The sequence below is a fragment of the Ornithodoros turicata genome, chromosome 1 (assembly GCF_037126465.1).
Source record: "Ornithodoros turicata isolate Travis chromosome 1, ASM3712646v1, whole genome shotgun sequence".
In the NCBI taxonomy this organism is placed as follows: domain Eukaryota; kingdom Metazoa; phylum Arthropoda; class Arachnida; order Ixodida; family Argasidae; genus Ornithodoros; species Ornithodoros turicata.
The window spans coordinates 209,898,663-209,924,256 of record NC_088201.1 but is presented as its reverse complement, the minus strand read 5'-3'; the positions used below and the strand labels follow the sequence as shown (position 1 = coordinate 209,924,256).

Here is a 25,594-nt window from a genome sequence, read left to right as displayed (position 1 = left end):
GTACATACTGCGGATGTACAATTAAGGACGTCCATTCATGTAGCTCCCAGAGATGTCCATTTGATATCCATTTCAGGACATGGGCGTTGGGATCTATTTCGAACGTCCGCAGGAGATAGGGTTCTGTCTGGGTCACCCCCCTGCTAACCCTAAACGCCGTCGAACGAAAACATTATCATCCAACCTCCTGATTGGCTTGCGAAACCGGCTGCTCAGGCTGCAGAGCAACAGGGCAGCACAGCAACCAAAAATTCGGATACGGGAGCAGCAGGGAATTTCTGCAGCTCGGCAGGGCTGCTGCTCTCGCACAGTGGTATGGGACCGTTCGTGTCGCTACAGCTCTGCTGCTCCGCTGCTGTTGCTCTGCTGCTGCTGCTCAAATCGAGGCTATGGGACCCCGCCTTTACCCTCCACGACTGAAATGACGTGGCCGTCGCCTGCTTTATGGTACCGAAAGATCGGTACTTGGCTTTGCCCCAGCCAACTTTATGATAAAGCTGCAACTTACTTTTATTTCCCTTGTTCCCAAGAGTAGCGCACTATATGTAAAGTAAAAGTGCGGGTAAATTGAATTCCGCACCAAGGAAATATTGCAGGTATTTCGTTTATTCGGTGAGGTACTCGGCCAACGATGAGAGCGCTACGAATGTTTCAGATTATACATGCGATACTGGAATCATAATTTTCATTTTGTGCCCCGTCAGAACGAGTGGTTGAACTCAGATGAACTGAACACGAGCCGATCTTTCCATCAAAGCGTCAACTTCAAATTGGGAGGTTCCATGACAATTTTGGGAACCTACAAGAAGACGGGGCAAGGCGACGACAAGTGAGTGTCTCTGAAGAACTTTTGCTTCTATATATGTGCACGTACCTGCAAAACCAAGTTGACTCTCCCAGATGCTATATCACCGCGGCGCTCCTTGAAGATCTAGAGCGCATTCTTCTTGATTACCCACACTACCAACCGTCCCGCACCGCACTCTCCGGGTCTCTTATTCAGCTTGGCTCTCACCCCTTCCCCTCTTTCTCAAAACTCCCCTACAAACACTCTGCCTTCAAAGGTATTTTTAGCTCTTTTTAGACCGTAGGATCGAGGATCACCAGGGCTTTTTGAATATATGTCGACAATATATATATTGTCGACTAAACTTTGCTGTGTAACAAGAATTTTTCTGAACTCCTCTTCCCGGGTCTTACTGACTACGGTCATACACCGTAGGGCTTCTACCCTTATTCTGAAGGGGCTCATTATTTCATTCCCCGCCAGCAACGGGGTAGAGCATCATCCCCGGCTGTGAAACTCCCCGTTCATCATCTTGTAATACATTCGTTATTTTTGTTGTTGTTACCTGCAATAGCCACCAGCCGAAAGCACAACGGACCGAATACAAGAAGATATTGAAAATAGATAAACAGTGTGTTTTTGTTCATTTGTTTTTCTGTTTCGTATCTTGTTCCTATGATGAGGCCATCCTCTCGAAAACGGAACAAGATGAGTAATTACCTGAATTGTGTTCGCTAATTTTTATGATTACGGGATATCAGAATTCAACCTCGACAACCACAGCCAGACGCAAAGGAAGGCCCTGAAGGCCCTCTCGATATAAGCCGGCAACCCTTGTTCAATCCTCAAACGAGCGCTTGTTGTAAAATATCCATCGCTGAATTTTGGTACTCCTTACAAAACAGTGTATTGCCATACTCTAAAATGTCCATCGACATTCATTCCAATCGCCTAAAAGAAATCAATAAGAAGCCTTTTGACACCCTATGAACTTTCTAAACACCTTTATTGTGAGATTATGAATGGGGAGTTTCATCGTCAGGATCGATACTCCACCCCATTGCTGTTGGTTATAGGGGTAGAAACAATGAGCACTTTTACAATAAAGACGTAGGTCCTATGGTGGCCAAAAAGGGAGCTTTGCGGGCAGGGCTCTGGTGGCTCGGATTAGGCCAGGGGCTATAGGCAATTTCGAGAGAGGGGGCGAGAAAGGGGGATGGCTGATTAAGAGATCCGGAGAGTGTGGTTCGTGGAGGTTGGGACTGTGGACAATGAAGAAGAATGTGCTCCAGACCTTCTAGGGCACCGCGGTGGCATCAGCTAGTTGAGTCAACTCGTTGTGGGGTAGCGAGACGTCGAAGAGTAGGACGGCGGTCTCCTCTCAACAGCGCAATACTCGCCCGTCTCCCAGACGGGAGGGCTGCTATGAGCTTTTTATAATGCTGCATTTTCTATAGTTTCTATATGTATTCCTCTAACATATTATATTCCTAGTCATAGCATTTCGGGCAAAATTGGAACAAGAAAAAGCTAGACATTCCTCGTTGAAAGCCATTCCATTTTTAAATGACGATGAAACGCGGACACCTTTTGAAATATTCATTGCTGAATGCTGTTATACGAGTAAACCGAAACCGAAACTTCATCAATGGGGAGCGCAGGAAGCACAGCGCTCATAGCACATCAGACAGCGGCATGCTTTTGAGCAATGAAAATGATTTAAGTAGGTGCTAATCTTCCAGCGAGATGAACCGCTTTGCGGCCCATATAAGAAATAGATTTCCTGTCTCGTTTGGCTATCGAATTTGGGCGAGGGGCATTTCTCTTCGTTTCATTGTTTGTTTCAGGATTTTAAAAACATAGCGTGACTTTCAAGGAGGATTGTCTTCCATTATGCTATCAAGGTTTTGACAGGACCTCACTATTAAGAACCAATTATCAATAATAAGTCACCTTGCAGTCGCATGCCCTCGTCGAGATGGTGTCTGCCAAGTCGTATAACTCAACTGCAAAACTGTCATCCTTGCTAGACTTGTAGGCATCTCATAATACACCTGTAAATGATTAAAGGTCAGATATGCCGATTTTGAAGTGCCGCAGAACTGAGCGATACTCGCGCTGTGTGTTCATTACCGAACACTGAATATGTGTGCGAAATATCTTGCTCCAACTGTTCGTAGTTTTTTAGAAAACAGTTTTTTTAGTTCCCACGCCTGGCCGTCAGACCGTCGGTAAACCCTGCGCACGGGCGCACCGACGTCACTGCTCTCGGTTTATCTGTCTTTGGCTTGGCATGGACTCTTGACTTGGCTGCTTGGCTTCTTTCGTTTCCTCCTCTGTGCGTCGTACATTCGTACATAAGCGAACAGCTGTTATGTTGTTGCTAAGCCGGAAACAAGGCATGTGAATGTTTTTTTTTTTTTTTTGGCACAGCGTCGTTGGGAAAGTGCACTTCCTTGTTCTGACCTTGCCTTTTATGGGCTGGAGAGTTATGAATCGTAAATATGCCACGGCGAAGTTGTCGAAGATGCGAGAGTGCTACGCTGTTAGAACAATTCATCGGTGCATTCAAGTGTTACCTATTATAAGCTGCCAAAAGACCAAGCAGTGCGAAGCTCTTGGCTGACAGTGGTGCCTGCTAATTTCCACTGCAAGGATTTCGTCCACGAATGTTATCATAGGTTACGCGCGACTCCAGAGGCAATTTGGAATCTCGGCACGAAATCGTCTGATGAAAATCTGAGGTGCCCGACGCATAACATTTTGAACGTGCCACGGAGGATCAAGGCAAAAAACGAGAGCAAAAAATGGTAAGTCGAGGTTCAGATATAAAAAATAGCAAGCTTAATGAATCGATTGTGCAGCTGTCCTACTGCGCTTACTCTGATATAACCACGATTAACAACACAATAGTACTATTGATAATCTAACTTCTGAATTATCACAGGTGCACGCTGAAGGCGGAAATGAAGCATGATCTGGCTTGCATCTGGTCATGAAGAAATTGCTGACACGTTAGTTGCAGTCCACCTCCACCAACAGGTATGACAATGTGATGTTATAATTTGAGTATTCATCTATGTTCAACTTTTCATGTGCACTCGCATGCAGACATTTTGACACCACTTTTAAATCTGCCCTCAAAGTTACAACCTGTCAGGGATGGGCAGTATTTAAATACATTGTATTTAAAATAGTATTTAAAATATAAATACATGTATTTAAAATACGTATTTAAATACAGGCAAGAAAAATGTATTTATATTTATATTTAAATACCGTTTTAGGCGTATTTATATTTAAAATACACTTAAATACACATATCTCATCCTCCTGTATTTGTGGGCTTCTCTCGAGTTCCACATCGTTAGCCTCCAGCGATGAAGGATAGCTTGGTTAGAGGCTACAGGTCACTCATCCCGTGTGTTCAGGGATTTCCGTCCTTCTAGAAAACACCACAATGCGCGAACGAGGGCATCGCCACCCCCGTTGCAGCGGGAGGAACTGGACAGGGCAGACAGACGGGACAAGAACTTACAACTACGACTCAAAACCGGCAAATAAACACTTTATTCAACATACAGAAAGTGGATGAAGCGATAACGGGTTCATTAGCTGGTTTTGAGTCGTCGTCGGTTCTTCTCCCGTTACCGTCCTAACACCCCCCTCGCTGCTCCTGAGACTCAAGGTGACGTTTCTGTTCAATGGAAAGTCGGTCCACGCAAGATGCTAAAATCATCACACTGCATCACGGAAAAATAAAGAAATATGTGGGCATTGTGTGCAGCAGAGATGTATCCATAGGTGGCTCCATTTATACACTAATTTAAAAGAATAATGTGCCTAGACGGCTCAAAGTATTTACGGAAGTAGTTACAGTATTTAAATACTGTCTTATTGTATTTATACTTTGTATTTAATTACTTTCAACATAACGTATTTATAAGCAGTATTTAAATACATGAAAACATGTAGTATTTTGTATTTATATTTAAATACCCGAAAAGTGTATTTATGCCCATCCCTGCAACCTGTGCTTCCAGGGTGGAAAACAAAGATCGCCATTACGATTAGCTGCTATCTCCCAGTTCAAGCACTTTTGTGTCTGGAAACTGGTTCCTGTGGATGGGGTGTTACAAGCTTCACTGTCTGATATAGAAGGTACGTTACATTAGTTCAGTTAATTTGTCTTTTGCACATTTTTGTTACTGTTAGCTGGATTACTGTTGGACATACAATCCTTTGACACACCGAAGCTGATGTCGCCTCTGATAACATTTTAGAATTTTCAGTGTCATCAACGTCCATTGAGGAAGGTGCCTTTACTATCTGTGAATCTTCAACTGAAGAATAGCCCAGAATTCATGTTAACATTGTCTACTCTTATTAATTCACTGTCTGTTTTCTGAGAGCTAAGAAAAATGGAAACTATTTATTTGTCACAACTTCACACTGGATACTGGTGTGGTACTGGCTTGACATGTAAGCTAAAATACCTGGATTCTACAATAATTGTGTTCAACTTGGTGCATTACCGTGGGCAATGCCACATTCACTACATTTTTAGTGGGTCCGGTGCACAAATACTGTGTGCATACTGCATACATACATACTGTTCGATAGGCAAAAATACCTGAGCAGTGCTGTGTAGTCTTTTTACCCAAAGTCCATACTCTTACTGCAAAGTCACAGTACGTAGAACAGCAATGTGCAGGTATGCTGCGATAGAGATTCACAACAGAAAGAAGACTGTTGAGAGCATCTAAATTTTAATGAGACGAGACTTTCGTGCACAAGGCTGCTCTTGTCAATGTCTGACATGAAGTTACAAAATCCCAGAATATATAAAACATGTTGTAATGTAGAGAGCGAGAGGTGGTACAGACATAAAGATAATTATATAATCATATATAATAAAATAAAAAGGGGGTACAACTGCCCCCTCAACTCAACTCGACAACTCAATAACTCTACTTATTCTCTACCTTACAACATGTCATATATTCTGGAATTTTGTAACTTGATGTTAGACATCAAGAAGTACAGCCTTCTGTGCAAAAGTATTCTTTCTGTTGTGCACAATCATTATGCAGTAAATGCGACTATCCATTTCTTGTCATTAAATGCTTTTCCTTTCTTTCTTTCTTTTTTTCTGCAGTGATGAGCATCCATAAGGACACATGCCAGAAAGGGAGTCTCTTTGGGATGACAAACCCTCATCACCTCATGAGGATACAATGGTTGACGAATGGTTCTCAAGCACATCGAAACTTCCAACAAATAATTCATGAAAAAGCCAGTCAGTGCTAGCACCAGGAATTGAACGTGGGCCATCCTGCTACCAGTCAGAGATGTTCAGTGGTGTAGCCACGAGGGGGCTAGGGGGTCTCGAGCCCCCCCCCCCCCTACCTGCCACGGACCGACCCACACAAATCGTGCAAATCCGAGAACATAATATATGGGGGGGGGGGGGGGGACCAGTGTGACTATCGCGAAAGTTATTGCAGTTCATGGCGTCTATCTAAGAAGCATTCTTGAATGGTTTTCAAAGTATGAGCTTTTCAAAATACTTCCAATCTCGTGACACCACTTCATTGGTCATGACAGCCTATACATGTAATCGTACTGTGAACATCTAAATCAACTATTTTCGTTCACTTTTTTAATCCTCAGTTTGAAGTGTGCACAAGTATGTGTGTGTTGTCGACACAGGATCAGCGGGGGGGAGTATTCGTATCGAGCCCCCCCCCACCTTTGAGGTCGGGCTACGCCACTGGAGATGTTACATTTCAGGCACTCATTGACTTTTGGTGAATTACTTGTTGACTTTGTCCCAAGGTGGAGCTCGCTACAGCTCATTTGCTATCTGTTAATGTTGTGGCGTGTGTTGCGTTTTTTTCTTTGTGTGTTCCAGACTCAGAACGATTAATTTGGATCAGGTCAGGTACGTTTCATTTAGACATGGCAAACATAAAGTGGTGTTTCTCAACACAACTTAGCAGTGGTCTTCATGCATTACTGATACAGGCCATTAAGCGTGAATAGAAACCTAGCCAGAGCAGCTGATACACAGAGAGAACGTAGCCGTGTGTGTTTGTCTTTTCCACCGCAGCCCTTGGGTTTCCTCCCTGACGGCTACACATGTCAGGGATAGGTTTCAGAACCGGTAGTTCCCGCCAAGTGTGAATTGCTTTTCAGGGGATCATCACGCTGGCAGATTAAACATATGGTTTAAATTATTTGCAGGACAGGAATTGCGCAGCTTCACACAAATACTACTACTACGACGTAAGAGTGGTTTAAAATCTATATTTTTTGTGTTCCTGACATTATCACACAAGATGTAGTATCCACTATGATCCTTTATGTGGGGGGTATGTACAGTGCAATCAACAGATGCTATTTACAAATCTGTGTTTTCTACTGTGTTGAAATGGGGTAGTTTGTATCTGAGAGCCATAGTGAAACACAGGCCCTCGAGAAACATGGCAACACATTGCAGGGACTCTGGATGCTGCCTAAATTTCCAGAACACACAGCTCAAGGCAGCGGTTAAATAACAAGTGGTGAGAGAAATCAAAGATAGTTGCATCCGTAAGCAGTCCGCTGTTGGATTTGCTTCTGTCAGAGATACGTTATCTCGAAGGGAACGCACGGACACACTCAGAATGATACTAGGGCTGCCTGTGAAATAGAATGAGGAGAGGGGAAGATGTATAACCTTTTTCTTGTCTGTTATTCTATTGGTTAAATTGTCATTTTCTTAGCAGCATATGTGTGTATATTCCAGAGTCTGCTAATAAATATATCAGTTTAGAGCTAGCAGTCGCATTGTAGATGTCTCATCCTGTCCTTGGTTGCTTGTGGTTCACTATGGCCATGCTTGCTAATGCAAAAACAGAAAACAAAAAAAGACAATAGAAAAACACGGAAAGAGCGACCTAAAAGGCTGCCTGTTCTAGTGCTCACATGGAGGCAATGCAATGAGGTAACATGTTCCATTCATGAATTGTGCATAGTAGTACATATCACAACGGCAACCGATTAATCAGATTTTTCTTAAGTACTTCGTTTTTTTTTAGCTTTGTTTGCACAGTCTATTATTGGAGCTTTATGTGATTCCGCTCTTCAGATACTTTAAGATTGCTGATGCTGTGCAGTTTGTTAATTATGAAACTGTACTGTGCTGAGGTACAAAAACAGAATTGTCATATCTGCATTTGAGCACATAGGAATAATTTGTAAGTACTTTACTTGTTGTCATTAATATTTGCACCAGGTCACAACATTGTTGATTTATGGAAAATGTAAATAAATATATTTATTTGCTTGCCAAACAATGCACAAATGTCTTCTTTTCTAGTGAGATATTCCCTGTTCACCAGACATAAATGTGGAAAAGTTAAAGGGGCACAATGATGGTAGAGTCTAGCGTTGCTTTTTGCCACTTCACATATATGCACTGTTATTCGTGTGCACATGTAGGAATAGGAAGGTAGAGGATGCGCATAAAAAATTTCGTATGCAGCCACACATATGGTTCAGAAGATTAATTATATGATGTCCAAGCATATATAATTGTGCTTCATGTGCAATGGGTATGCTAACGGATTGCTTCCATGAAGCCTTTTTATTTATTTTTTTTATAAATTCTTTCTATAAATGTTATTTTTGATTTTATATAAATTTCATATTACATATTGTATACTTATATTTTTATAAATTTTATACTAAAAACTCAAGTTACACAGCCCCTGTAAGAGTGCCCTTTGCAAATGGTTTGATAACGTGTCTCGAACTGTAAAGGTAAGAGGCAATCGAGAATGCTGCAGACAAGGTTGCAACTTACATATTGCTTATCACGTCCTACATACAAAGTGCTTTGTACAATAATTCCTGAGCACGGAATTAATCCCGAGGCTGGCCAGTGATGTCACCCACGACGACAAGTCACATAACTGCCTTTAATACTTTTACACCCCATGGGCTGAGTTGTGAATTGAAAGAGCACTCTACAGAAGGATAAGGTGCACCTGATTTCTAGGATCTATGCTATGCCCTAACTCTTCAGACACCACATTTCTAAGTGGCAATATGTGCTCTGGTACTTCTTTTGCGTCTGCATAGTGTGCAACCACATGGCTACTGGAGCTTTCGTGTGCATGTTTTTGTGCGACGGTGTTCATTACAAACAATATCCAGATGTTAGACATAAAATGCAGTAGTTTGTAGCGTACCACACAACGCAGCGTGACATGGGAGTGCGTGATTCAAAGAAAGCTTCTGGAAAATGCACAGAATCCCACAAAAAGTTTAAAATGTGATTTGTATTTCGTTTTAAGTCTTTCGTCGTTACATATCATCGTCGACGCTGTTGCACATTGATAAATCGTACGTAAAACTTGTCCCATAGCAGTATGCGGTTTCTCAAATACATAGCACAATTTTCCTGCAGTAATAAAACGCTGTCGAAACGTCAGCCTCTACAATGGGCAAGTGCTGTAAAGGGGCTAACGCAGACGCGACTTGATACAAATTGTACGTGCTCACAAAACACAAACGACGAATTCCAGTCACAACATCGCACAGAGGTTGGTTCGCGAGTGAGTTCGCAGCTGCTGCACTGTTTACTTATCGCGGAACGGTGGAACCCGGCTGTCCGCCATCTTCAAGCACAGATACGTGAAGCCGCGAGAAGCCGTAGCTGAAATCCACTGACAAGTACGAAGGCGCGTACACGTCACAATGCCCGTTCGGGCGCATTTACGTCATAAAAATGGCTGCGCCCATGTGTGTTTCGGAATGAATTACCTATTTTTTTGACATGGTACTGTACCGAACTGAGAGAATGAAGGTGTATTTTGGGGAGAGCTGGATGTGGGCTTTCAGAATATCACAACCGTTTCGACTATTTGGGATATCGGCATAGCTGACCTTTAAAAACACCCTGTATAATATATTTACATGTAACATGTGAGGCTTATCATGGCGATGGTAGTAGTGTCGGTAATTCGACGTCCCTTGACACCACACTCCTGAAAATCAGAAATTAGTTTTGGGACACTTGCGTATGATATGGAGCAACAACATGTTGGAACACTTGAACAGAGTCAGACACGCAGATAAATGTTGGCGCGACACAAGTCATCAACGAATCCGCTATGTTCGTCACGAACATGACTATGCATTTCCTCCAACAGGATAAAGCTCGCCTTCAAAAAAGGGTCCAGCACTTCCACCGCTACGATAGATCCCCCGTCGGACCGCACTGCAAACACAATGCTCCATCTGACCATCCAAGGAGGCGAATTGGTTCTCATATTCCAGGGTACTCACAAGACGGTCTTGACAGGTGTGGACGGAACGCACACCGTCCCAGTGAAGATCGTTGAAAACTTCCACGTGATATCCGTTTGCATGGTGAGTGCGGCGACTCTGTTTACGCGGGAGGGCAATGGGGAGAGGGGGGGCAAACATGGGCTCTCCATTAAACAACAGTCGGCTCAACAAAAGCCACAGAGAGGTCAGTTCGACAGCCTTGTTATCTCACGAACAACTTGACGGCTATTGTCATTGTTGCGCTAAGGGAAGTGGCTCTGGATGTGAGCCGCCGATATTTCGAACACAAACTGTCCCAGATTGATCTCTGCTCAAAACGGCTGTGGTTATCGTCCTGAGGTTTCCGCCTCCGCGTTACCTCTAAAAACTAAATTTACATGAAAAAACTTGTTGTCCTGATTAGTACGGTAGGTCTTAGTTGGAGACCCCAGCGTTTTATTTGTTTGTATTTCGCTGAGGCGTTCTCTGCAACGAATAGAATGAAGTTCTGCGAAAGGACGACGAGTGCAGCTCACCTACGGAGCGCGCGCGTGAGGCCTCTGTTCCGCTCACTAAAACATAAATAAGTGGTCCACTCGTAAAAAGAGCGCTTCGGAGAACGTCGTAAACGTGGTCCAGACGCACGTGACCTGTGTTGCAGAGAAACACAGCTGAAACAGGTATACAAAAAACGCGATTCATGTAATGGGTTCCGCCATTGATGCTGTCACCCCGTGGTGGTCACAGGAGCTGTGCACGTGTGGACTGCCATTTGCCGAGTTCCTTCATTTTCCCGTGTGTGTATGTCTGTTCGTGTCCGTTCATTTTGTCTCCCGCTCGGGAACCGGTGTAGAAAATATATCGCATCTCGCAGCGCTCCTCAAGCAAACAATATTCTTTTTCCTTGATCTTTCTAATGTTGATACGCTACTCAGTTGTTTACCGGATGACTAGTTAAATGGAATGTTACGTTATCGCCAGTCATACTCGTAAAAGAAAGCGGCCACCAGTATTGATTCCAATGAAAAGAGCGATTTTTCCAGTCCACCCCTGTTACGTCGTCACTGGGAACGAGGTTAAGAAGCGCACGGAGACTGTTGGTTTGAGAGTAACGCGACGAGGTCTGCAGGCGAGCTGAGAAGAAAGAAACAAAGAAAAAATGGGGACACGGGGACTTCCCTACTTCACGCGAAGATCAAGCCAGTCGTCCCGGGTGCTTTTCCTGACTGGCGTTGTAACTTGGATTGTGTATTTATAACACGCCGCAGGGCGAAAATATTTTCTGTCGTACCTCGTGATGGACAGCTCTACACATGTGATAGGGTTTGGAGCCATGCTAAACGTCACCTCATTAATCGTTTAATGCTACAGGCACCTGCTTATGATAATGTAGTAACCATAACGATTTTTATTATTATTCTAATTGTTACCATTATCAGGGTAATCGCCATAGCAGAAACATGGTCGCACACATTTAAAGGACGTGAGAACTCGTACCTGCAGCTATTGGGTTAAGGGCGTAATATTGTTCGCGTACGCTTCGTAATTATACTTACAGGTTCATGTTCAATACATACTTGTTCTTAACGAGTGCGCCGTTAATAGAAAGACACACTTTTTTTTCGAATATGGGCGTCTAGAAGAACCGCCTCTCAATTGTTACGTCATTTGTAGAATTGTGGCACCAAATGAGACACATAGCGTAGTCCGCCCCAGGTCGGTGAGCAGTCTGCAAGGCGTGAGAAAAAGGTAGAACTTGAGCTAGTTGGTAGCAGAATGCCTAAATTGTTGGCCAGGAAATGTGGGACCGTGCGGCATGTTTCTTCTCGCCATTCGTTTCACACGCTTTGCTTACTACTATGTTGTGTTTGGTGCTTGCTCTAAGTGCCACATCTTCCAGTGCAACTCACCTTATTTCTTACTCCTACGACGACGACAGCACACACCTTTGGCCACAAAGCACGATTTCTGCGATGAAGCGTAAAATACGATACCGTTTTCTTTGTTCTAATATATATATATATCCCTCCATACGACGACAAGAAGAAATGCGTGCGCAGGCTGAAAAACAGTGGGGGACCGATCGACTGCGGAAGCGATCAGTTGCCGAAGTAACCGTGATAGTATTGGTTGGATACGGACCCATCGGATTCATCTATACAAAAGGCGTGACAGCCAACACGTTATAATCGCCGTTTCGTGCCGACACAGTCGCTGGACTAAGTGGTAGAGTTCATCGACCCTTTAAGATGAGATTGTCACCTCTGACTAGGAAAATGTCGCAGTGTTCTCGAAAGGCGGTCGCCCTGTGGCAGCTTTGAAAGGAATATGCCGTGAAAAAAAAAAAAAAAAAACACCCTTGCGACTTGGTCAAAATTGCCCGCCGCCGCCATCAAGCTCTTCTTACTGGTGCACGACATTTGAGCATAACAACGTCGTGATATTACCTGTAACGCACTCACCTCAAGGCATCTTGTGTAGAAAATGTCCGAATACCGCTGGCCTGAGCACCACCCCAATCCAATACATCTCCGCGTTCTCAAGGTAAAGGAGACATCAAAATCGGAAGACGAGGAGAAGAGTAAGAGTAGGGACATGACGCCAAGTCCGCACCTCAATAGAAGAAGGAATAGCTCAGGAAAGAACAGGGACACCCGTATGACCGTTATTAGAAGGGAGATGGAAAAGTAGCAGGGAGAAATAGAGTGATAGAGCTCCCGGAATCATAGCCAAGGGGAGGGGCTCAGCTCGATCAGGGGCATTTATTTCACATTCACACACATAAAAAAAAAAGACAACGACATAAGAATAACAAAACCCTAAACAAGAGCCAGCACAAAGTCTTCAAACACTAGAATTTTGAATTGTACAGGTTCCATTTCATCAGCACCACAAACGGACGTCAGCCCCTCGGGATCCCCTACATGACCTCCCTCTGTCCATACCACTCCGAAAGACCAAACCTCCAGTGCCCTTCAGTGCCACTTGCCCTGCCATCACAGCAAACAGGTCTGGGCCAGACCAATCCCAGGGCTTCGCCGCCTCTGATCCCTTGTACGCGCAGAGTCCACTTCACCACAGATGACCAACTGATGACACACCCAGCAACCCTTGCGGGATCTTCAACTGCACTTGCGTCGGCCAGTACCAGCCGCAGTCGACGTCCGCAGCCAGGTTGACAATGGGTTCGTAGTCCCCAAATCCACAGGCACCTGGGCTCGCATGCAGTTGTCGAGGACCATGATCATCGACTCCCCCTAGCGGGCATCACAGGTCCCCAACTTCCAAACTGCCACTTCACATTCTTCACACACACTTCGAGTTGACATTTCCTGACGAAGCAGCCCTTCACTACGACCGCTTGCACTGCCCTCCCCGCGACTAGGTCTTGCCAGGGCCAACTCCACGCCTTTGCTGCCTCCAACCACTTGTACAGGGCGAGTCCACATCACCACAGATGACCAGCTCGTCCCTCCGAGCAGCCATCCCATAATCTCCGACTCCACTTGCGTCGGCGAGCACCCTCGCAGTCGACGTCCGCATTGACCCCACTGACGTACAGTGAGGGAATCGTGTACCCCCGGATGTTCGTCAAGTATTCCCCCAATATTTGCTTCCTGAATTAAAGGTAATAATTAAAAAATTCACCCAGCAGCAGTCCTTCAAAATCTAACCCACGTAATTGTCATAGATACAACCCCAGTTCCAATATATCCCACATATCCCGCCCCTGTCTTTACCCAGACCAGACCCCCCAAGCTATCCCCCCGCCATCCCCCACGCAGCAGTTACCTCTGTACTCTTGTTAAGATATAATTCCTGGAGAGTAAGCTGAATCCCGGTCAGTAACCACCAAGGGCCACACCGTAGTGCGAACGAGAGCTCCAAGTTCGCGACTGAAAAAGTAAATAAAATAAAATAAAAAATAAACACCTTCCTGAACAGAACACACCGCACCAACCACGCACCACGCACTGAACTGAATACGACCCCAAGAGGCCGCAGAGGAGTCCCCCCTCCCTCGCAGAACCGGTCCCCCAAAAGAGAACGCATGCCTCCAACTTCATCGCTCACGCAACGAGCCCAGCTAGGCCCCGGGTTCCAGTGCCGGCCTTCGGACCACCGGGAACTCATGCTCCCGGGATCGGCTCAGCACACCAGAACCCACCACCCGCCTGCTCCTGGGAAAAAGTCAAACACCATCCCCCCTCCCCCAACACCAAGGCCCGCTTCAGGGGAAAGAATGTCTATGCTTCCATACTACCTGCCTGGGAAAGAAAAGAAAAGCTTCCTCCCGAGGGCCCCCTGAGGAACCCCAGCGTCGCGACCCCGCCTGATATCTATTCCACACCGTTTGAGATGTTCAAACACAAATGATCCTGAGCGTCCGGGGTGCGGGAGGCGCAAGCCGGAGGAAGAAACCGGCGCACCCTCGGTATGTCTTCTTTGCATATCCGAATCTATTTTCCAGGTACGTCCACACATATGCCTCCGTAGTCAAGCCCTGAGAGCAATCTAGAGGTAAAGACCAGTGTTAACAGCGTTAGAGAAACGTTTGTTAGTCCCTCAACCCGCACCTCCCTTACCTGGCCCCCTCACAATCAGAATCCTGCTCAGCCCCCCCCCCCCCCATCCAATTCCGGGCAGCTGATTGATGCCTCTGCCGGGGTGAGGCAGCAGCTAGGATAATGTCCCCACTCCCGTGGGACACTACGGAATCCAGCTAAAAGAAAAAAAATACTGCCTATGTCCTATAATGACTAGTTCCCTTAAGTAGGGCCCAGAGTGGTCCCTATGCAACAGGAACGGTAAGTTGGACATCGTAATAGTTTTACCCAGAACTTTGTTCAAGCCCTTCCTGGGGCCTCGGGTTAGGGGACACCACAAGAGGTAATGTTCAGCCCTGGCACTCGCCTCTCCACAGGTACATGCGTCCTCAACACGAAAGCCGAGTCTCCAAAGATACCCGGGGAACCCTCCATGGCCTGTTAAAAAGTGACGAATTTAGTAGTTTGGCTGAATAATGTAGATGTGCTTAACCTGCGGAATCCATCTTTTTTGGTCCAGTGGTCATAGTCGTCCCATTCCCTTTGCCAGTTACTCCATGCTTGCTGAAAAATAATGCGCTTCAAAGCTGTCTAAGATAATGTCACCATTTTATCAATAGGTTGTGTTCTGGCGAAGTTTCCTAATTTATCCGCCGTATCATTTCCAGTAACTCCGGAATGTCCATGAATGAAATCAAAGGAAATGTCAACAGCCGCCTTTGAAGACACAATCAAACTCCTCAGCTCGTTAACCCCCCTGTGAGTTTGCATGGGATTGCCCATTGCCTGCAGCAATGAAACACTGTTCGTGTGAACACCAATATGAAATGAAAGACTATGATCCCTTACATACAGCAGTCTCCGCTCCAGGGCTCCCAATTCTGCTTCGAAAATTTAAGCATGCTGGTAAAGACCCACGTTCCCCGTTGCAACCACTTCTCACCCCCACATCAAACACAAACCCGCACCCCCGGAAACCCCACCATATCGACACGGAAAATCCACATATCTTACCTTCTCTTGTTTACTAAAGTTAATTATAATCCCATCCCGAGGATGAACACCAAATTGGAAAAAAGAGTATCAACTTCCTCCGGGCCAACAAACCTATCCCCACTTTCCACCCCCTCCCTCGCCTGCCATATCTTGAAAAACGTGGTCTCCGCGCGTGCCCGAGCACATATGGGCAACACCCCACGGATACCCAGAAGTACATTGTTGGGCGTCGCCCTGTACGCCGCCCTACACATTCTTATGAGAGTAATTCTCTGGACTGCTGCTAACTTTTTATTGATATACGCATTGTTATCCCTACCCCCCCCCCAAACCAGGCCCCAGCCCCGTACAAAATAACCCTCCCTATGCATCTTTTATAAAGTTCCCTAAAAACCAAAAAGCCATTACTATTGTCAGTCCTGCATAATTGTGATAAATATTTATCTGCTTTTGACACAAGAAGGCCCTTGGTCTTCCCGGGATTAAAAAGCACCCCCAACTTACTGCTCCTTTCCCATACGATATCGATATAACCTCATGTGCCCGGATTTCCGCTTCCCTCCTAGTTCTACCGAAAACCATCAAATTGACATCATCTGCGTAGAGGAACACGTCCGCCCCCTCTGGCACTACTGAATATACTGTTTACAATATATATATATACTCAAGGAACGATGCGACAGCACCAGAGGACACGTGTTTCGCCGTGTTTGCGGCTCGTCAGCTCTGGGTAGCTGCGCATCGTTCGGGATTTGCAAACCAGGGGTCACTCAACGAGCGATATACACCTGGGAGGGTGACTGAGCACTCCTCAATGCCCCAGTGCAAGCCAGTGAATTATAAAGAGGGAGAGAAGCCATTACAGAAACAAGTAAGTGACGCTAGCGTCATTTACTTGTTTCTTTAATGGCTTTTCCCCCTCTTTATATATATATATATATATTCCAGATTAGGGGGCTAAACGGAGATCCCTGCGGGCACCCTTCCACTTTATCTATAACGATGTTCCCAGTATCCCCCCGGAGGGTGCACGATCTATTACCAAGGAAGGCGTGAAAAACCCTGGTGAGATTTTCAGGGCAGTCGTTCGCTTTAAAAATTGATACAACTGCACTTCGCTTGACCATGTTGAATGCGTTCGACGCATGTAATAAAATTAATACTCCACATTTATCCTGACGCCTAACGTGTCTTAGTCGTGAACGGATCTGGTAAAGGGCTAGTGCGCTGAGTTGGTTGCGGACAAAACCAAACTGCGCCCCCTAAAAAATTTAACCCTAGTTAAAGCCCAATCTAATCTGGTGAGGATTAATTTTCAAAAAAAATGTGCCAAAGAGCGATGGGATACAGATAGTTCTGTAGTCCCTTGCCTCCAAGACTCGGTCTTCCTTTTTGGAAGGAGTAGGAGGAGTTTTGGAGCAGGAGTTTTTCCATCTTGTAGGGAAATGCTCTAGACCGTAATTCCCTAGATGGTAGCCATGTTAGGAAGTGTTCGTGGTATTCTTGAGCTACTTTAACGACGTCTAAATTAATATGGTCAATTCTAATGTCAGAATTTTTGTTTATAACTATAACTATAAGAGATAAATGGAAATAAATAATCTGTCCTGATGATTATTAAGAGGTCCTGAGCGAAAACCCCACCCTGCTTATCTTTTTCTTCCCAATCAATTTTCTCTTCGTTGTCCTCCCTTTGAAAAAGCTGCCTGAGAATTTCAGTGCAACTTTCTCTGAGATCTTGTGTAATAGAGACGTCAGCCCTTCTAATAGGGCTTGATCAGAGAAGAATGTTATTTTTTTTATGAGTAACGATCTTATACGGTAAAGAGAAGGGGCTTTTCCTCGAAACTGCTGCTGTAGCATCATGCCAAAACTCTTGTTTAGCCTGAATTATCTTGTCCTTATCTTCTTCAAATAAAACAAGGTTTTTTCTTTCTGTCAAATTTCTCTGGTTGAATGGCGTGATTTCTGATACCTTCTTCTGCCCCGTTTACCCAGTTCCGAAATATGCACAGATCCTGGCCCCACCACGGGGGGTTTGAATGCAGAGCGTACCGAGACACGTCCGATCCCGTGACCGATCCCGCTACCGTTCGCAGCGTCAGTTTGCGAACTGACGCCGCGAACGGTAAAAGAGGCAGCCAATTCCTCGCGAACACGAAAAAACGCAAGAGATAATTTGGTTGCACGTCCAGCGGTATTGTTGAAAACTCAGTCGGGTGCGCCGACGTGCTGCAGATGTACATCGTGAGTGTTTCTGTTGAACACTGAAAGACAGCCCCGCATAACATAAGTGTAATTGCGTGTTGTGGTCGTTCATATGGAGAGCTGTACGTTTCCCGCCGCCATAGCTAAAGGAAACCTTGTAAAGTAACATTAATTTGACTATGAGGAGAATAAGCAAACATTTGCTTCAGTGGTGAGCAAAACAAGGGACACAAAGGGACCAACTAGAACAAGCATCGAGGTAAACTATAGCACTGCAAACGAGCACAGACAGGGGAGAGAACAAACCCTGTGCTAGTGAAACCAGCAGATGCTGACTTGTGTTACTTCTTTGGTATCTCTTGCTTCCATGCATCCTTATGCTCAAGAAGAGGTCATTTACGTGTCCATTGCAGCAGCTCGCTTGCGTCTTACTTCTTCGCTCAACGTTAAAGAATATTGGTGTGAACGAATCTGCAGAACATGTTAGGTCCTTGTGGCTTCAGGCAAAAAACACATTGTAAACTCCATCATGAAGAAAGCCTCAACTGTCGAAGACACAACAAACAGACACGGCACAGCGTCCGTTGTGTCTTCGTCCAGAGCACGAGCTTTCTTCATCATGCAGTTGATCCACCGTCGTCGTCATCTGTGCTATATTATGACACAGTGTCAAACATTCGTTTCGGCACTAGGAGAATGACACCCTCATGTAAATATGCGACAGTTGTTCATCTAGGTCCTCAATAAAGCAAAACTCTTCTCATTGTATGCTGACTGTTATTAGCTGAATCAAGTATATTCGTGAATGCTGAAAACAAAAGCAAAAGACTAAAACGTTTTGTCCTTCTCTTGCAGACATCAGGAATGATCAACACAGAGAAGAACGACCTTGGCGACGTGTGATACGGTGTCCGTGTGGTACGGTGTGTGTGTGTGTGTCCGTGCGTGTGTGTGTTCCATTTGAAATAATAAATAAGTAAAAGCACTGGAAGTGTAACTTCCCGGCTTGTGGGCTCCTTTTCAAACTGTGTTCAGACGCAGAATGAGGTCCCGTTTTACACCTACTGTTAATGTTTGCGGTAGAAAGCCGAATCAATCTAGGTGGCGAAAAGTAGGAATCACCAAACACCGAAACACCAGGAATCGTATAGGCTGCACCTTGTAGCACTGTAGTAGAATGTCGCCAGCAGTGTAATGCTGTTAGGTTCACAAGAGTTGAGGTGCTGGGTAACTGGTACGTGATCACAGAAAATAAAAGCAGCCAAAACGGACACGCAGAGACAGGTGGACTCCACATCTGCTAATTCACAACTGTCAGAAATTTCTTCTTCTTCTTTTCCCTTAAGTACACTATCCAATATGCTGGAAGAGATTTTCTTTTTATTTGTGCCACCTGAGTCATTATTGGGAATCACAACCACTTTTGAAGAGATTACCCATGGTGGTAATTAGTATGTCCGGCCTCGAACGCTGCAAGCAGTTCTGTACGTCTCGCAGAAAGCTAGCTTCTTGTCCCTTAAGTACACTATCCAGCATGCTGGAAGAGATTTTCTTTTTATTTGCGCCACCTGAGTCATTAATGGGAATCACAACCACTTTTGAGGAGATTACGATTGTGGTAATAAATGTGTCCAGTCTCGAACGCTGCAAGCACTTCTGTTTCTCTCTGGGAAAAAGTTAACTGTGTGTCCTGTAAGTACAGTATACTGCATGCTGGAAGACATTTACTGTTTATTTGCGCCACCTGAGTCATTAATAGGAATCACAACAACTTTTGAAGAGATTACCCATAGTGGTAATTAGTGTGTCGGGCCTCGAACGCTGGGTGCACTTCTGTTCCTCTCTCGGAAAAAGCTAACTTCTTGTCCCACAAGTACACTATCCACCATGCTGGAAGAGATTTTCTTTTTATTTGCGCCATCTGAGTCATTAATAGGAATCACAACCACTTTTGAAGAGATTACCCATGGAGATAATTAGTGTGCCCAGCCTCGAACGCTGCGTGCACTTCTATTCCTATCTGCTAAAAAGGTAACTGCGTGTCCGATAAGTACACTATCCAGCATGCTGGGAGAGATTTTCTTTTTATTTGCGTTACCTAAGTCATTAATGGGAATCACAACCACTTTTGAAGAGATTACCCATGGTGGGAATTAATGTGTCCAACCTCGAACGCTGCCTGAACTTCTGTTCCTCTCTCATAAAAAGGTAACTGAGTGCCCAACACGTATACTATCCAGCACGATGGAAATAATTTTCATGTCGTTTCCGCCACCTGAGTCATTAATCGGAATCGCGACCACTTTTGAAGATATTTCCATTGTGGTAATAAATGTGTCAAGCCTCGAACGCTGCAAGCACTTCTGTTTCTCTCTGGGAAAAAGGTAACTTCTTGTGCCATAGGTACACTATCCAGCATGCTGGGAGAGATTTTCTTTTTATTTGCGTCACCTGAGTCATTAATGGGAATCACGACCACTTTTAAAGAGATTACCATTGTGGTAATTAGTGTGTCCTACCTCGAACGCTGCGTGCACTTCTGTTCCTCTCTGGGCAAAAGGTAACTTCTTGTGCCATAGGTGCACTATCCAGCATGCTGGAAGAAATTTTCTTATTATTTGCGCCACCTGAGTCATTAACGTGAATCACAAACACTTTTGAAGATATTACCCATGGTGGTAATTAATGTATCCGGCCTCGAACGCTACGTGGACTTCTGTTCCTCTCTCACAAAAAGGTAACTGCATGTCCCATAAGTGCACTATCCAGCATGCTAGATAAGTAATTTTCATGTCTTTTGCGCAAGCAGAGGCATTAGTAGCAATCACGGCCACATTTGAAGAGAATATTCAATGTGGTAGTTAATGTGTCACGCTTCAAACGCTCCCAGTACTTCTGTTCCTCACCGGGACGAGGCAACTGCGTGTCCCACAAGTGCACTATCCAGCATGCTGAAAGTAATTTTCATGTCTTTTGCAGAATCAGAGGCATTACTCGTAATCACGACCACATTTGAACAGATTATTCAATGTGGTAGTTAATGTGCCACTCTTCAAACGCTGCCAGCACTTCTGTTGCTCACCGGGACGAGGTAACTGGGTGCCCCAAAAGTGCATTATCCAGCATGCTGGAAGTAATTTTCATGTCTTTTACGCAATCAGAAACACCATGGCCTTAGCGGTCGTTCTTGGGCACAAATAAAAATTGTTATTATTATTCATCATAATCACGACCACATTTGAAGAGATTATTCAATCGGGTAGTTAATGAGCCACTCTTCAAATGCTGCGAGCACTTCTGTTCCTCACCGGGACGAGGTAACTGGGTGTCCCAAAAGTGCACTATCCAGCATGCTGAAAGTAATTTTCATGTCTTTTGCGCAATCAGAGGCATTAATCGTAATCACGACCACGTTTGAAGAGATTATTCAATGTGGTAGTTAATGTGTCACGTTTGAAATGCTGCCAGCACTTCTGTTCCTCACCGGAACGAGGTAACTGCGCGTCCCATAAGTGCACTATCCAGTATGCTGAAAGTAATTCTCATGTCTTTTGCGCAATCAGAGACATTAATCGTAATCACGACCACGTTTGAAGAGATTATTCAGTGTGGTAGTTGATGTGTCACGCTTCAAACGCTGCCAGCACTTCTGTTCCTCTCCGGAAAGAGGTAAACGCGTGTCCCATTAGTGCAATATCCTGCATGCTGGAAGTAATTTTCATGTCTTTTGCGCAATCAGAGGCATTAATCGTAATCACGACCACGTTTGAAGAGATTATTCAATGTGGTAGTTAATGTGTCCCGCTTCAAAAGCTGCCAGCACTTCTGTTCCTCTCCCGAAAGAGGTAAACGCGTGTCCCATTAGTGCAATATCTTGCATGCTGGAAGTAATTTTTATGTCTTTTGCGCAATCAGAGGCATTAATCGTAATCACCACCAAGTTTGAAGAGATTATCCGATGTGGTAGTTAATGCGTCACGCTTCAAACATTGCCAGCACTTCTGTTCCTCTCCGGAAAGAGGTAAACGCGTGTCCCATTAGTGCAATATCCTGCATCCTGGAAGTAATTTTCATGTCTTTTGCGCAATCACAGGCATTAATCGTAATCACAACCACGTTTGAAGAGATTATTCGATGTGGTAGTTAATGCGTCACGCTTCAAACGTTGCCAGCACTTCTGTTCCTCTCCGGAAAGAGGTAAACGCGTGTCCGATTAGTGCAATATCCTGCATCCTGGAAGTAATTTTCATGTCTTTTGCGCAATCACAGGCATTAATCGTAATCACGACCACGTTTGCAGAGATTATTCAATGTGGTAGTTAATGTGTCACGCTCCAAACGCTGCCAGCACTTCTGTTCCTCTCCGGAAAGAGGTAAACGCGTGTCCCATTAGTGCAATATCCTGCATGCTGGAAGTAATTTTCATGTCTTTTGCGCAATCAGAGGCTTTAGTCGTAGTCACGACCGCATCTGAAAAGATTATTCAATGTGGTAGTTGATGTGTCACGCTTCAAACACTGCCTGCACTTCTGTTTCTCATCGGGACGAGGTAATTGCATCTCCCAAAAGTGCACTATCCAGCATGCTAGAAGTAATTTTCATGTCATTTCATGTTTTCTCATTTCATGTCTCTAATTTTCATGTTTTCTCATTTCTCATTAATTTCATGTCTCAAGCTCTTAATTCCCGAAGACGAGGGAACTCCCAGTCTATTTATAGAGGACATCAGACTATGCAAGGAACAGCTGCAAGCTTTGCTGAACAGAGAATATGCTGGAGTTATGATACGTAGCAGAGTAAAAGTGCTCCATACAGAAGGAAGGTTTGGCAGCACTGGCAAGTAAGCAAGTTGCCGAAAATGATCCCATCTATAAATACTGGCGATAACGTAATACGTTGGAGGAAAGCGATACAGGTGTCTTGTGGAATGTGCCATGTGGGAAAGCGATGATCGACCCATCAACAACAATGGTGGAAAATATAGCTAAAGTCCCAGTGCATTTAAGGGAGAGGATGCAAAAAGAAATAATTGTAGAAGAAGTGGCTTGGGCCATTAAGAAAGTGCAACGGAAGAAGTCTCCGGGCCCAGATGGTACCGCCTTTTATAAGGTTTACTCTAAGCGCGTCGCACCCATTCTACAACTTGTCTCTCTCTCTCTGTCTCTCTACAACTCATTCATGAACGGTAGCTCATTCCTCCTTCGATGAGATGAGCACGAATTGTCTTGGTTAGGAAAAAGGCACAGAAGAGCGGCGCCTACGAAAACGGCGATTTCCGACTGATTAGTCTTTTGCGCACCGACTATAAAATCCTAGGAAAGATTTTGGTGAGGAGACGCGTGCCGTGGCCACGGAGTGTCATGCTTTTGGATACCGCTTCGAGTGGGGGGCATTGTGGTAGTGTGGGTGGACTTAGGTTTGCATGAGAAGTGCCTATTATTTCAGCATTGGTTTTCGTATGCTGCGCCTGGGTCGTTGCCGACTGCACTGTTGTGTAGGATTTGCGCTGCAGCAGTGCCGGGGGGTGAGAGTGCCTGTTACGTTGCCGTTTTTTTCCCCTCCTCGTGGGCCTTCGATTTCAGGCGGGTTTGGTTGCATTGGGGATTTGGTTGCGTGTATTGCGGCCGTTGGGCTTGGGGCGGAGAGGTTGTGCCATTGGTGTGACTCGACGCCTTCGCGTTTTTGTTTTGTTTTTTCGGGTAGTGAAGCATGGAGTAGTACCTGTCTGGCCTGACCTTAAAGTTTCTACAGAGAATTATTGGTGACTCCCTCGCCTTGGGTCAGTGTCAGAATCCTTTTTGGTAGGGTACAGGCGAGCCCTTCACCGGGGGCACCACCAAAGTCTTTGACAGAGGAGGATTGGCGACTCCCTCGCCCGGTGGCGTCCCATAGCTACTACTCCCCCTCAAAGTTTTTTATTCCCCCATTCCTTTTTAATATTACTTTTTTATTATTATTTTTTTTTCCTTTTTTTGTCGCATTTGCTTCATTTGGAAGTCCCTGTGCGAGTGTGGGGCGGTCCCCTGGGTGGCATGAAAGGCACTAGGAACAGGAAATACAGCTGTGCGATGCATGGTGGGTGCGGCTCAGTGCTCGGCCTACCTGTACTCACTATGGGATTGGGGATTTTCCTCCTGACTATGGGGGTTGCCCTCACAGTGCCTTGATGCAGGTGTATGGCGCTGGGTGACGTGACGGGACACTATATTGGTCACGGTGCTGGGCCGTTGCGCTTGGTAAGGATGACAATTCGGATAGTGCTCGCTAGAGTGGGGATAGGCGGCAGCAGTCCGTCCGGTATCTTGTCCGCGTGGCAATCGCCCAGGGTAGGGGCCCGGTGCGTGGCTTTGGGTGTCCTTTGTGGCTGCTAAGGTGCTGGAGGTTGAGGGGGCTTTTTGCTTTGTTTGGTTGGGGTATGGGGGGACCCTGCAGGGCGGGCGGCATGCCGGCCCTACGGGTGGTTACGCGTGAGCTGCAGCCCGGGGGGCGGGCGTGTCACTGGCCTCGCTGTGGTGGGGAGCTAGTGTTCGGGTTATATGCTTGGTTGTTGGGTATCGGTTGGCGTCGGGTCAGGGGGTCGTTTAATCAGGTTGCTTGTTGTCCTGTTGGTGGTTGTGCACAACAGCTCATCATTGTGGGTTACTGTGGCGTACTTCGGGCTAAGGGTTATGGCTGCCTCGAATATCTACTACTCGCGAGTTGCGGACGCTGCCCGGTTGGTTTTTCTTTTTTCCTTTTTCTTTTTGTTTTTGTGGAATGGTTTCCGCTTTTCTTTTGATTTTCCTTTTATGGTATAATAGTTTGAACTATTGGCCTAGCCGGTGCTTGGACTGGTGATGTGGGGGTTGGGTGACGTGGTACGCTCACTTCTGTAGCGTACTTTGGTAGGGCTTTTTGGATGTTTGGTGACGTTGTTCACGTGTCTGACTGGTATGTATGTAGGCCTGTCATGTTTGGGGTTGGGTTTTTTTTCGTTCTCTTTCACTGGATTGTATATTAACCTAACTTCAAGTTTTTTTGTTTTCTCTTTTTTTTCTCTCTTTCTTCGTTCCGTTGGTTTTGGGGGGGGGGGGTGTGCGGCTGGTAGTTTAGAGTCTTTCTTTTCAAAACGGGGTGACTGGTGTGTGATATGGGTGTTTGTGTGGAGTTTGTATTGCTTTGGTTTTAGTTATTGTTATAGGTTATCATGGTGTGGCTTCGGGCTACCACCCGTTCAATAAACTGGTCAAGTCACCGAAGTATGCAGAGGGGAGGTTGAGTTACCTAGGGTATGTTTGCCATTCTCGGTACATCAGGAGAAGCGGGATCCCTGGAGGAGTCCATCTGGAAAGAAGCGGCAGCGGTTTCTTGTCGGGACGCGTGACCAGTCGTTGTATTTGGTGCTTTTGTTTTTGGTTTGTAATTGTATAATAAATGCTGTTGATTTGCTGGGCCCGCTGTCTATGGCTGTGGTTTCGCTAGGCTTCTATATATCAATCACCTTTTCTGCTTTCTTTTCTGTTCTTCTAGCTCGGAAGGGGTGTCTGTCTCTCATTCTTTACCTTTTCTTATCTGTTGTTTATCACTTTCCCTTTCAGCTTCTTTTATTTTAGTTTTCTTCTCCTAGGCTGCCTCTTCTGTGATACCATGTTGCGGAGGGTTAGACTTTCTTGTGTTTTTTATTCTCCTCTTTTCTGATATTTAACGTTGGAACTAAGTGGGGTAGTCATAGTACATCAACATTACTGGTTCAAGGGCC

General features: G+C 45.3%; 1 protein-coding gene and 1 long non-coding RNA gene across 3 annotated transcripts in view; both read left to right on the top strand.

Moving 5' to 3' along the window:
- LOC135376020 (uncharacterized) overlaps window positions 1–18,853 on the top strand; it is a 65,464-nt gene extending 46,611 nt beyond the window's left edge. Inside the window, exons 5-7 of one of the 2 annotated variants that reach the window (XM_064608634.1) lie at window positions 705–829; window positions 9,988–10,207; window positions 18,712–18,853. In XM_064608634.1, the coding sequence (XP_064464704.1) occupies window positions 705–829; window positions 9,988–10,207; window positions 18,712–18,759 (393 nt within the window). In that variant the 3' untranslated portion in view covers window positions 18,760–18,853. Of the gene's footprint in view, window positions 1–704; window positions 830–9,987; window positions 10,208–15,320; window positions 15,399–18,711 lie in introns of those variants that run through there. The other variant, XM_064608641.1, reaches the window with a different exon arrangement.
- A 1,572-nt stretch (window positions 18,854–20,425) lies between these two features.
- Window positions 20,426–25,196, top strand: LOC135376013 (uncharacterized). The gene is made up of 3 exons (XR_010417491.1): window positions 20,426–20,947; window positions 22,533–22,696; window positions 25,152–25,196. It is a non-coding gene; the product is annotated as an uncharacterized LOC135376013 (long non-coding RNA).
- Window positions 25,197–25,594: the final 398 nt, after the last annotated feature.